This window comes from Zingiber officinale, chromosome 4B (assembly GCF_018446385.1).
Source record: "Zingiber officinale cultivar Zhangliang chromosome 4B, Zo_v1.1, whole genome shotgun sequence".
In the NCBI taxonomy this organism is placed as follows: Eukaryota; Viridiplantae; Streptophyta; class Magnoliopsida; order Zingiberales; family Zingiberaceae; genus Zingiber; species Zingiber officinale.
Window position 1 is genome coordinate 78,556,143 of NC_055993.1, and position 13,113 is coordinate 78,569,255.

A 13,113-nucleotide genomic window follows, 5' to 3' on the forward strand; every position below is an offset into this window, starting at 1 on the left:
ACAAGTGCGTGCCGCTCCCTTACGGGAAGGTGAAATACTACTGCCATGTGGGATGCGAGGCCAAACACTTAGTTTGCGAGAAGAAGTGCGTCGAGCACTGACCAGGAGCATGACGCGCAGGGGATCGATCCATCTCTAGGTCCACCATCTAGAAACTAAATAAGGCATGGAATGGCAGTGCCATCCATGCATTTGATGTAATAATGATCCTTGCTTTGTGCTGATGCCAATATATGGTGGAATTTTAATTATCTTCTGTGTTGTGTTCAGATTTCAGTCCTTGGAATTCAATTCCCATTAAACCTAAACCTAAACCATGGGATCCGAATCGACTCGATCGGATCGTATTGAGTTCGGACACATATTTTGGTCGGATGCGTGAGATATTTACCTTCCTCGTCTCGTCTTTCTTTTCGATGTTACCAAGGCGACGCTTTCTGCTCCGATCCTGCCCTAGATAATAAAACCACCTCCAGTTTCGCCGTCTCTTTTCTTTTCGGATTGAAGCCGTCGGCGTCAATTTCGCCAGGTAACACAGACGCACTGCATGCTTTCTGGACTTCCGCACTTTGAGTAGGTATTCTAGCAAAGAAAATTCTGGTGGACTTCAAAAGCGATTTTGAGGATTTATGTATTGTTGGATTTGTCCTCGTACTTGTGGAGTTATGAGGTTATAAGATTCATGTAGTCGAGATCAAGTAATTGTGATTGGCACACTTTGATGATGATGATTCTGGCAATTTTTATTTTCTTTGCTGAGATTTTGTCGACATAGAGATCCACTTTGCTGATCATGAATTCCGCTAATCCGCGTACATGCTACAAGAGAGATTGGAACTAGTTAGTTAGATTGGAAATGGGGAAAAAAAAAGTGTCTGATTTAACTTATTTTCAGCTTTTCCTTGGCATAATTTTCCTTAACGGTTTCTCATGTTGCTTAACGTTATCTAGGTTGTATTTGTGTTATCATGGGCTTGTTGGTGGAAGATTTTCCAAAAGAATTGCTTGTCGATATTGTTAAGAGAATAGAAAGAACTGCCGACAGAAATTCAATTTCTCTAGTATGCAAGCGTCTATATGAAATTGATCGAGAACAAAGGGATTTCTTAAAGGTCGGATCGGGATTACACCCTGCAACAGAAGCACTAACTGCCCTCTGCTTGCGCTTTGCTAATATAAAGAAACTAGAAATTACCTACTTTGGCTGGATGTCTAACTCGGGCAAACAATTAGATAACCAGGGCCTTTTTGTGCTGTGTTCCAATTGCCCTTTGCTTACAGAACTCACTTTAAGTTTTTGTTCATTTATTAATGATAGTGGCCTTGCATACCTATCCTCTTGCCCAAAGCTTAGATCCCTCAAGCTAAATTTTGCTCAATCAATCAGTTCTAATGGTATTCTCTCACTTGTTGTTGGTTGTAAGAATCTTTCTGCTCTTCATCTCATTCGCTGCATGAGAGTGACCAGTGTTGAGTGGCTTGCTTATCTTGGTCAGTTTGGAAAGCTTCAGGATCTTTCAATAAAATATTGCAAGGGTATTAGTGAGGACGATATGATAAAACTTGGTCCTGGATGGAATAATCTTAGGCAATTCGAGTTCGAGATGGATGCATATTACAGGCACCCAAAAGTTTATGATAATTCATTGATAGAAAAATGGGCAAATCATCTGAGCTGTGAAAACTTGCGAGAGCTTATCTTGGTGAATTGCATTTTGCCTCGAAGCAGAGGGCTTTGTTGTTTGCTATGGAGATGTGAAGCACTCATTAGGCTTAACTTGGATATGTGCATTGGGGTCAAGGACAGTGATATGATTGCATTATCTCAGAAGTCAAGGAACCTAAGAAGTATCTCAATTCGTATCCCTTCACGGTATTTCGTGTCTAGTTACCAAACCAGTTCACTGAGATTGTCTGATGAGTCATTGACAGCACTGAGTATTGGATGTCTGATGTTAGAAGTGTTCGAACTATCCTTTTCTGACGGAGAATTCCCATCCTTATCTTGCTTGACACAGAGTGGTATCCTTACATTAATCCAAAGTTGTCCAATCCGAATTTTAGTACTCGACTCTACTTGCTTCTTTAATGACATTGGGATGGAAGCCCTTTCTACTGCCCCCTACTTGCAGACACTGAAGCTAGTTAAATGCCAAGAAGTTACAGATGAGGGAATGCAACTTATTGCATGCTTTCCTTGCTTAACTACTCTTTCACTCTGCAAATGTTTAGGCATTACGGATGATGGATTTAAGCTGCTAATTGGGTTACACAAGTTGGATCTTCTGATGGTAGAGGACTGCCCTCAGATTTCTGAGGATGGTGTACAAAGGGCTGCCAGGGTTGTTTCTTACAAGCAGGATTTGTCTTGGCTTTACTAAGTTATTTCCATCAGCATTATGTTCTTCTGTATAGCTATTCAATTGTTTGCCTTCCACCTTCCAGATGTACACTGGCATAGCTTGTGGCTTTCCATAAACAATAAACATATTCTTATCATAAAGGGTTCAAATAGCATAAGGATATGTTTATTTCAGGGAGAAGTAAGTAAATCAAGACGATGTGAAGACTGCAAGAATTTTCTTGTCCTATTTCAGGAGTGGATCCATTGGAGCTACTATTCCAAGGTTTGAGGGTGAGAAAGATTGCCCTTCATGTAATTTTTACTATCATTTTTTTCTTGACTACGAGCCTAAATTTTTTCAGTGTATATGTGATTGATGACGAAGCGTTTTTAAGATTGTCAGAGTAAGAGATAACAAAGTGAAAAAGCAAAATAGCAGAAGGGAGGCGATCTTGGAAGCATCCAATCAAGGTGAGGCCACTAGAATTGTATTCCATAGTCCTTATACTTTGTCCTCTCTTATAAATCATAGTTTGGTTTGCTTAAGTAGATAGACATCGCTTACGTTTGTTTTAGCACAATTTGAACAGTTTAATGGAAAGAAGAGCATATTTTGATATTCTTGGTAAGAAGAGACATGGATCAAATATTTTCATGCAAGGTTTGAACTTCTATAAACTAGGGTTTGTTCTAAATATTGCCGTCATTTAATCAGAAAAACCCATTTTCCTTTCATCTTCTTCTTACTTTTTTTGAGGTGCCCTCATAGTTACAATGTTGCTATTTTATGCCCAATATTCCGTTAACAATAACAGAGACTAAGGAGCATGGTTTGAGACTTATGCTGCAACATGTGAAGAAAAGGGATGGGTATGGGATGACAAGAGTAAACAGAGTTTGCATTAATCGCCATGACTTCTTCCACTTTCTTGTCCACCTTATTCTTATTCTCCAATGTGGTTGACCTTGTATCACAAAAAGGCTTCCAAACTGAGGATTAGGATTCAAATTTGCATCCAATTTGTTAACCAATTAGGCATTAAAGTAGGGGATTCATGCATGAATTGTGATTATTCATGCATGAAGAGTGTATTCTAAATATGTGTATTTTATCTATTTATATTCATATCTAAAAAAATTAAAGTATTTAATTTATATTTCCAATAGCACAGGTTGCAAGTAGAAATAACTCAATCTGAATATGATGCCAATTCATAATCAAACTACTGCTCAAATAGAAACTTGTACAACTCCTTGTGAATTCCATGCATGCATGTTTTAGTCTTCTTTCACTTCTCGTTCTTCCATTGAATCACTGAATGAACAGTGACAGTGGACTGCTTTGCTTACCCACTTTCCTCATTACTCATCAAACTAAACCAATTGACATCATCTAGCAGTCTAGAAACCCAAATTTATGAACGCAACACTCTCGATCAGGTATCCTTTGTGTACCTTCTGCATTTGTTCTTGAGAGAAGCAGAGGAGGATGTGTTGTTCTGCCAGTTCCTTTTCCTTTGGTTGATGAACCAGTTATTGATCTGCTTCAGTTGCAACCCGGTCTGTTGCACCAGTGTAACCTTGTCCTCCTCCTGTGGCATCCAAACCGAACCAAACATGGTCAAGATAAACAGTTCATTCGAGTAGATCAGGTGATGAATACATACTGTTGGGTATGGCCATTTGGAGTGGGATTGCCACCATGCTTTGAGAAGACAGGTAGTGCCCCCTGGGAGCCTTCCTGCTCTTCGTTTGCGAAGAATCTCCTCTCTTATGTCGGAAAGCTTCTCTTTGTAGCCCTGAAATTCAAGAATTTGATACCCTAGCCCTGAAATCAAACTACCAAATCCTTAACGCTTTCATGGTTGTAGGTTTTGCTTGCATACTTGCTTGAGTTCTTGCTTCAGCTCCTTCCTGATGTTCTCCATGAGAGAACGCTCTCTTTCGTTGGGAAGGCCGAAACCCATGTCATCCAATCCATCTGAACTTTCATCAGACCCATTGATGTCACCATCAGTTTGATCTTCCTCGTCGCCTGACATGGTTGCCCCAGTGCCTTCGCCAGGCGAGGCACCTAAAGGAATTGTGTAAATGTCTAATATCCGGAAGAGAAATTGAGACAAAGGGCAATGTGATCACCTGTCAAGACCTGAAGATTTTGCTCGAGTTCCCAACACGCTATTACTGCATCCATTGCATGGACACGAACGTGGTGTTGTAGCTGCTCCTTGAAGGTAAGCAGCAGCAATAGATATTGTGTCTATTTTGAAAGAAAGAGAAAATGAATCAATATAAATAATGATATTTGAAAGTATTGACATATTTATGTAATTGAATGCTAAGCATTAAACTAAACTAAAAAATGATATTGTGTCTACATGAAAGCATTGACATATTTATGTAGCTGCTCCATGGAGCGTGAAGTTTGATGGGCTCCATGGAATTAAATTGTGAGCGTGGGATTGTGAAGATCATGGAACTTAGTGAGAATCTCATTGCTTGAGTGCTTGGCTTATGATAGTTGGATTGAGTTGGTGCACCTGAGCTCAGGGAGGAGCTTAGTGGACTAGAGAAGTGGAGCTTGGATCAAATGTTGGTTATGGAGCTTGTAGAGCTAGTTGGTGCACCTGAGCTCAGGGAGGAGCTTAGTGGACTAGAGAAATGGAGCTTGGATCAAATGTTGGTTATGGAGCTTGTAGAGCTTATTCCTTCACAGTTAGCTTGGATCAAGGTGGTGCATAGAAGCTCGGTGAAACCAAGAGTTAGAGGTTTGGATTAAGGTGTGGCTTTGGATTCAATTGACGCACTGGTCTTGAGAGGAACTCGGAGGACTTCAGGAACTGAAGACTTAAAGCCACGAAAATCATATAAGAGATTGTGATTTGAATGTAATCTTTGTTTTGTGTGTGTGTTTTAGCATTCAACATTTTGTGATTACTTAGGTAATGGATTAGCTACTTAGAACTTGATGGTTGTGAAGCCTTCGACTGGGAGTCGGTATCCCAAGTTATGCTGTTTTATCAATTTGCTCAACCCGAACTTTTACTTAGGCTTACGGACATTGCAAACTTAGTGAAGGTGGAACCTCTTAGGCTCTAATTAATTAGGCAGTCAACTAGAATATGTATGTCAGTGGATTAGATAATAACTGATTGAATGCTTTTTAAATTAATTGTAAGATTGATTACTCGATTAACCGTATAGTCATTGTTGTCCAATGATCATACTTGAGTTAGTCTAATCTGCTGGGAGAGGTCAACCAAATGAGATTTCAAAATAGAGTTTTTCAATGCATCAATCTCTATTTCTTACTATATAAGAAATAAAAAAAATTAAAAAAAAAATAATTTGCCCAAATAATGTTGAATTGGATTCGCATTTTAGTGGACGGAATAACTTTTTATTTATTTATTTATTTATTTATATTATGATTTCTTTTACTTTATCATTTATCCATTTTTTTTATCAATCCCAATGCAAACGACAGAAGCAAGCAATAATTAAGCCACCAACGATAAATTGAGATTTGAGCTAACCATGAACTGATGGAGTTCCCGAGCTCTGTACGAGGCATCGTCCTCGGCAGCGGCGGAGACGCCGGAGTAGTTGGAGAGGACCTCGTTGGAGCGGGCGAGCTGAGCGTCGAGCCTCGGCAGCTGGTCCACTGGCGTGGCGACTCGCAGGCACGCGACGTGGGTGGAGAGTAGCTGCTCGAACAGCGGGTGACCCGCTATCTCCGCCTTCAACCTCGCCACTGCCGGGGCTGCGGTCCGCTCGCCCTCTTCATCATTGAAGCGTCGCGGTGACGGCGGGAGCTCTTGCATGCTCCGTCGTTGCTCGTCGAACTTTTGGACGAACGAGTGAAATGATTGAGGAGGAATCAAAAACTCAAACCGAACGAAGATACAATAGAAATTGGGAGAGAAAATGACAAATCCAACGTCTGATCGGAGGCCGACATCCACATTTGTTCTCTCGCTCAGGTCTCTGTCTGGGTGCCTGCTTTCACAGTTCAACCGAGGTGGCAATTGAGAAGCGGCAGCGTCTGGCAGAGCACATGCTCGCTTTAGAGCTGTAAAGACAGAGTGATCAGCTTAGGGTTCTACGATTTGGGGTTTGAGAACCTCAAGTAAAATTTTTATTTGTTATATTCAATTTAAAAACTTTACTTAATCCATGGTAAAACTGAGTTGCTTTTAAAAAATTATTATTTTGGTCCGTGATGTGGAGATACTTAGCAACCTCCACGTGTATTTCGAGGGTCCATAGTCATGTTGGAGTCAATGTCAAATTTAGTCAACAGCAAACCAGGCTCCATGTTCGGTTTGACCATGCCGTTCCTTTCAGCTCAACCCCTTGGCTCGGCTGACAGCGGACCCGAGACGAGAGTGTTCACCGTTCAGTAATATCGGTCCCTTTACTTCAACCACTCAGCTCAGGTGAGAATTAGCCCGAGACGAGAGGCTCCACCACCTAGTAATACCGGTCCCTTCAGTTCAACCACTCGACTCAGCCGAGAGTTGACCCAGACGAAAAATTTTACCATTTGGTTCGGTCATGCCTAACTGCCTTAGCTATACTAGGCCTTCGGTAACAAAAGCAGGGTCCATGTGAGAGGTGAGGGTCAACGGAATATGGGATGACATGACTTGTAAAGTATGATACGACATGACCCGTAAAATATGGGATGATTTAACTGTTGGTTGCTGTTCGGAAAGCCTAGAAGTTTTATTGTACAAAAATTTTGTACAAAGGTCTGAACCTTTTCCTAACTACCATGTGTTCTTTTAAATTAAATTTTGGATCGTCTGCGGAACTTAACACGTTTGATCCAAAACTTAATCTATTTGTTCTTTTAGGTTTTGACTTGGATCTCCTGCGGAACTTAATACGTTCGACCCAAATCACCTTAAGTTATTAATTTCATTAAATATTAATTTTCATAATTGGTTCCCAGTACTAACGTGGCGAGGCACATGACCTTCTTGGATATGTGAGCAACCACCACCGACTAGACACAACCTTTTATAGAAATCTAATATTTAATTTCCTAAAATAACTTTAGGTTAACCGAAAAGAACAATCAAATCACAAGGAAAAAGAACACAAAAGAACACAACATCAAAAACATATTCGAAATACTAGAATCGCATGCCTCTTGTATTTGGTATTATTTCCAAAAATAACTAGTATGATGCGGAAAGAAAAATTACTAGTTATACCTTTTAGAAAGACCTCTTGATCTTCTACCGTATTCCTCTTCTAACCTCGGACGTTGTGTGGGCAACGATCTTCCGAGATGAGAAACCACCAAAGCACCTTCTTTTCCTTTCTTCAAATTTCGGCCAAGCACAAAGCTTCCAAAAGATGAAGATCTTTTCCACCAACCAAGCTTCAAGGGATGTAAGCTTTCTCTCCTTCTTCCTCAAGCTAGATCCGGCCACCAATTAAAACTCCATGAGCATGAAGAGGTTCGGCCACAAAGAGAAGAAGAAAGGGTCGGCCACACCACCAAGGAAAAGAGGGAGAAAAATAGAATAGAGTCCTTAGCCTTGAAGCCTCCTCTACCCCCTCTTTTATAATCCTTGGTCTTGGCAAATAAGGAAAATTTAATAAAAACTTCCTTAATTCTTTTGCCATTGAAAAGGAAAATTTATTTAATTAAAAATAATTTTTCTTTTCAATTTTGGCCATAACAAAAAAATCTCCAAGCAAATAAAATTTTAAACACCAATTAAAACTTCCTTATTTGCTTCGAAATTTATAAAAATTTCTCAATAATTTTATCCCTTCATGATTGGTTTATAAAAGGAAATTTAATAAATTAAAATCTTTCTTTTAAACATGTGGATAAAAAGAAAGTTATCTCTATAAATTAAAATCTCTTTTAATCTACAAATAAGGAAAAATATCAAATCTTTTCTCAATCTTTTGTAGAAACTAATAAAAGAGAATTATTAATTTTTAAACTTTCTTTTAAATCATGAACATGGTTAAAAAGGAAAGTTTTCTTAAAATTTAAAATCCTCCTTTAATCAACAAATAAGGAAAGATTTCAAATTTTAAACTCTCTTTTAAACATATAGATGATTTACAAATAAGGAAAGTTTTTACCAAAAATTAAAACCATCCTTTTAAACTACAAATAAGGAAAGAGATTAATCTCTTCTCTTAATCTTTTGTAGAAAGCTATAAAAGGAAATTTTTAATTTTTAAACTCTCTTTTAAAAACATGATATCCACATGAGAAATAATTTTAATAAAAATCCTTTTTAATATTCTAGTGGCCGGCCACCCAAGCTTGGGACCCAAGCTTTGGCCGGCCACCAACTTAACTCATCCGCTTGGTCTTGGCCGACCCTAGCTTGGGTTCCAAGCTAGCTTGGCCGGCCCCATTGAAGGGGTAAGAAGGTGGGTATGCGGTGGGTATAAATCTCTATATACTAGAGGCTACGATAGGGACCGAGAGGAGGAATTGGTTTTGGTCTCCGATGAAATTAAGCATCCCGTGTTCCGAACACACAACTAAATTTCATCAATAATAATTCATTCCACTAAAGAACTATTATTGAACTACGCACCAATCCCAAATTACATTTTGGGCTCCTTCTTATTATGAGTGTGTTAGTCTCCCTGTGTTTAAGATAACAAATGTCCACTAATTAAGTAAGTTACTGACAACTCACTTAATTAATATCTAGCTCCAAGAGTAGTACCACTCAACTTCATCGTCATGTCGGACTAAGTCCACCTGCAGGGTTTAACATGACAATCCTTATGAGCTCCTCTTGGGGACATTCTCAACCTAGATCACTAGGACACAGTTTCCTTCTATAGTCAACAACACACACTATAAGTGATATCATTTCCCAACTTATCGGGCTTATTGATTCATCGAACTAAATCTCACCCATTGATAAATTAAAGAAATAAATATCAAATATATGTGCTTGTTATTATATTAGGATTAAGAGCACACACTTCCATAATAACTGAGGTCTTTGTTTCTTTATAAAGTCAGTATAAAAGAAACGACCTCTAATGGTCCTACTCAATACACTCTAAGTGTACTAGTGTAATTATATAGTTAAGATAAACTAATACCTAATTACACTACGACCTTCCAATGGTTTGTTCCTTTCCATTATGGTCGTGAGCTACTGTTTATAATTTATAAGGTACTGATAACATGATCCTCTGTGTGTGACACCACACACCATGTTATCTATAATATAAATTAATTGACCAACTACATTTATCATAAATGTAGATATTTGACCAATGTGATTCTTATTTCTAGATAAATGTTTATACCAAAAGCTAGGCTTTTAGTATACACTCTAACAATCTCCCACTTATACTAAAAGACTAAGCTGCCATATCTGCTGCCATACATTTGATTCCCAACCCTTCAACATGTCCATCAAAAGCTCTCGCTTTAAGGACCTTAGTGAAAAGATCTATAGGTCATCATCTGATGCATTCTAGGCGGCAACAACTTCTCCTCGTTTATCCGAGGTAGTACTTGCGCTCTATTGTGTTTACTTGCCTTATAGACTCATGGTTTCTTCAAGTTTGTTACTGCACCATTATTATTACAATAAATTGTAATAATCTTTGGACAAAACTAGAAATCATATCTAAGTTTATCTTGAGGTAATTAAGTCATTCAGCTTTTATGGTTTCCTCAGAGGCTTGCCATATACTAAGCTTCTATGGTGGAGTCCAGAAAAACACCTATGCTTATCACTCTTCCATAGTTATGACTTTACCTCCTAAAGTAAACACAAAACCCTGAGGTTGACTTATTATTGTCCCTATCCGATTGGAAGTCAAAATCCATGCAACCCACAGGGACCAAATTAACTGCCTTGTAAGCTAGCATATAATCTCTAGTTCCTATATGCTTTACTGCAGTCCAATGTTCTTGTCTAGGGTTACTTTGATATCTGCTAACTATGCCCTTGGCAAAACAGATTTCTGATCTCGTGCATAGCATACATTAGGTTGTCTAACTGCCGAAGCATAAAGAACTGCCTATATGTCCTCAATCTCCTTTGATGTCATCGGAGACATCTCTTTAGATAAAGACACTCCATGCTTAAAAGGTAAGAAACCTTTCTAGGAGTTTTGCATGCTTAAAATGAGCAAGGATTTTTCCGATGTATCAAGCTCGGGATAAGTAAAATATATTTTTTTCTTGCGATCCCTTATTACTTTGATCTCAAGAATATATACATTCTCCCAAGTCCTTTATATCGAATTGTTTGGACAACCATACCCTTACTTCTGACAACATTTTGATATTGTTTCCAACTACCAAAAATGTTATCTACGTATAGTACAAGAAATACCACCACGCTTCCATCACACCTTATGTATACACAAGACTTATCCGGTTACTAAATCCATAGATCTGGATTACTTTGATAAACCGGATGTTCCAAGACCTTGAAGCTTTACCTCAGTCCATAGACTGATTGAGCTTGCACACAAGATGCTCTTAGCCCTTTGCAATGAACCCTTCTGGTTGCTTTATATGGATGCTTTCTTCAAGACTTCCATTAAGGAATGCTGTCTTGACATCCACTTGCCAAATAGATAAAAGAATCCGGATAGAATTAAGCATGGCTACCAGTGAAAAAGTTTCCTTTTTCATCAAGCCTTGCTTTGAAAGTTACCACCTTCCTGTCTATCCCTCTTTTCCTATTATATACCTTTTTACACCCAACGGCTTTTACACCATTTGGTGATTCTATAAGCTTCCAGATTTTATTAGAATACATATATTCTAATTCTGTTATTCATTACTCTTTGCCAAGATGCTGCATCTTTATCTTGGAGTACTTCATCATATGACCGGAGATCAGGTTCATGTCCTCCAGGGATCGAATCCAAAAACTCTCCCAAAACATGAACCTATTTAGGTTGCCTAACAACCCTCCCACTACGACAAGGCATTTTCTGCAATTGTGTATCATATGTGATACGTGTTGCAGTTTTCTTGTGGTATCTCATCTTGTACAGTTGGTACTAGGTTAGACATGTCCTTTATTATTTCTTTAAGAACAAATTTACTTATGAGCACGTGGTTTATAATATAGTCCTTTTCTAAAAATCAATCATTGATGACCTTCTGATTTTTAAGACTATAAACCTACTTTTTTTTTATCTAGGATAACTTACAAACAAGTGAACTCCTATCCAACTTATCATTATCTCTCTTTAACATATGTGCTAGATTACCCGAATCCGAATATGCTTCAAAATAGGCTTACGCCTATTCAGCAATTCTATATGAGTAGAGAGTTATGACTTGGAAGGCACTATGTTCACTTTCATTTTCAGAGTTTATCCTTAAAACAAATTTGGTAATTTTCTGAATAACTCATCATCTATCTAATTATTCCATAAGAGTTCTTTACCTTCTTTCTACTACACCATTCTGTTGGGGTGTACCAGATGCAGTTAGTTGGGATTGAAATCCAACTTCTGACAAGTGACTCCTAAAATCTCTCAAGAGGTACTTGCCACTACGATCTTCCATAGTGACTTTTTACTTTATTTCTCCGCATCAACCTTGTACTCTTTGAACTAATCAAAGTACTTAGTCTTGCGGTACATTAAGTAAATTTATTTGTATCTTGAATAGTTGTCTATAAATTAGACAAAATATTCAATACTACCTCTTGTCTGGATAGTCATAGGATCACACAAATCAGAATGAACCAATTTCAACATATCTTTGACTCCATACCCCTTGGACTTAAAAGCTTCTTGGTTATTTTTCTTCCAAGTAAGACTCGCAGGTTGGAAAGATTTCCACTACCAATGAACCCAAATGTTCATCAGCTACCAATGAATCCTACTCAAGTACAACCTAGCTTTAGATGCCAAAGATATAATTGGTTCATTTTCGAAGGTTGCTTTCTCTTAAAATTAGAAGATGTGTTACTAATTTCTATTTGTTGCATCGTGGGAGCTATTGGATTATAAATTGTCAACGATCATACCAGAATAGATAACTTTCCTATTTTTCTTGATAATAACTTTGTTATCAAAATAGACATAATATCTATAATAGTTTAGAAACTGAAATCAGGTTCTTTCTAAACTTGGTACGTAAAGACAATTACTTAAAATCCATATTTTATTCTTATCAAAGGATAAACATCTCCCACTGCAACAGTTACCACTTTTACAGTAGTGCCCATGTGGACGGTGATTTACCTTTCATTTAGTTGTCGGATTTCCTGGAACCCTGCAATGAATTGCAGACATGATTAATGGCATCTTGTATCTACACTCCAGGTTCTGGTAGATAACACCACTAGACATGTTTCAACTAATGAATTAAATACACCTAAATTGTTCTTAGTTCTAAGAAGACAGTCTATCTTAATGTCCAAGTCCTATTTCCAATCATTACAATTGGGACTACTAAGTCTTTTTCTATATTATGACTACTAGGGATTGACAAACATCCTAAGAATCACAAAAACATTTGGTCAAAATCAACTCCTTAAAATCTCCATGAATTTTGTGTATACAAAATCGAAGAGGAGATTTTATTCATTAATTTTATTATCTCGTCAACTTTACTTTATGACGAATAAAATTAATAGTTGATCTGTCTTTGATCAAATATTTGGTCAAAACTCTTTGAATTTAAAATAACATTGATTCCTCAAACAATATTATTTAAATTTACCAACACCTCAAACACCGTGAATTTTGCATGCCACGTTAGTGTGGACGTATACAAATTC

At 37.9% G+C, this 13,113-nt stretch overlaps 2 protein-coding genes across 14 annotated transcripts in view; one reads left to right on the forward strand and one right to left on the reverse strand.

Annotated features, from left to right (window-relative positions):
- Window positions 1-316: 316 nt before the first annotated feature.
- LOC121975221 (F-box/LRR-repeat protein 14-like) overlaps window positions 317-13,113 on the forward strand; it is a 38,727-nt gene continuing 25,930 nt past the window's right edge. The window contains exons 1-5 of one of the 13 annotated variants that reach the window (XM_042526727.1): window positions 317-529; window positions 952-2,635; window positions 2,707-2,815; window positions 2,935-3,005; window positions 3,160-3,495. In XM_042526727.1, coding sequence (XP_042382661.1) covers window positions 969-2,381 — 1,413 coding nt within the window. In that variant the 5' untranslated portion in view covers window positions 317-529; window positions 952-968 and the 3' untranslated portion in view covers window positions 2,382-2,635; window positions 2,707-2,815; window positions 2,935-3,005; window positions 3,160-3,495. The other 12 variants (XM_042526731.1, XM_042526738.1, XM_042526729.1 and 9 more) reach the window with 12 other exon arrangements.
- LOC121975222 (homeobox protein knotted-1-like 13) lies at window positions 3,525-6,168 on the reverse strand. Its single transcript, XM_042526741.1, has 5 exons — window positions 5,881-6,168; window positions 4,484-4,604; window positions 4,231-4,418; window positions 4,012-4,143; window positions 3,525-3,936 (listed from the first exon to the last, which is right to left on the reverse strand). Exons 1-5 carry the CDS (start codon window positions 6,166-6,168, stop codon window positions 3,781-3,783), a joined length of 885 nt encoding a protein of 294 aa, XP_042382675.1. The 3' UTR covers window positions 3,525-3,780.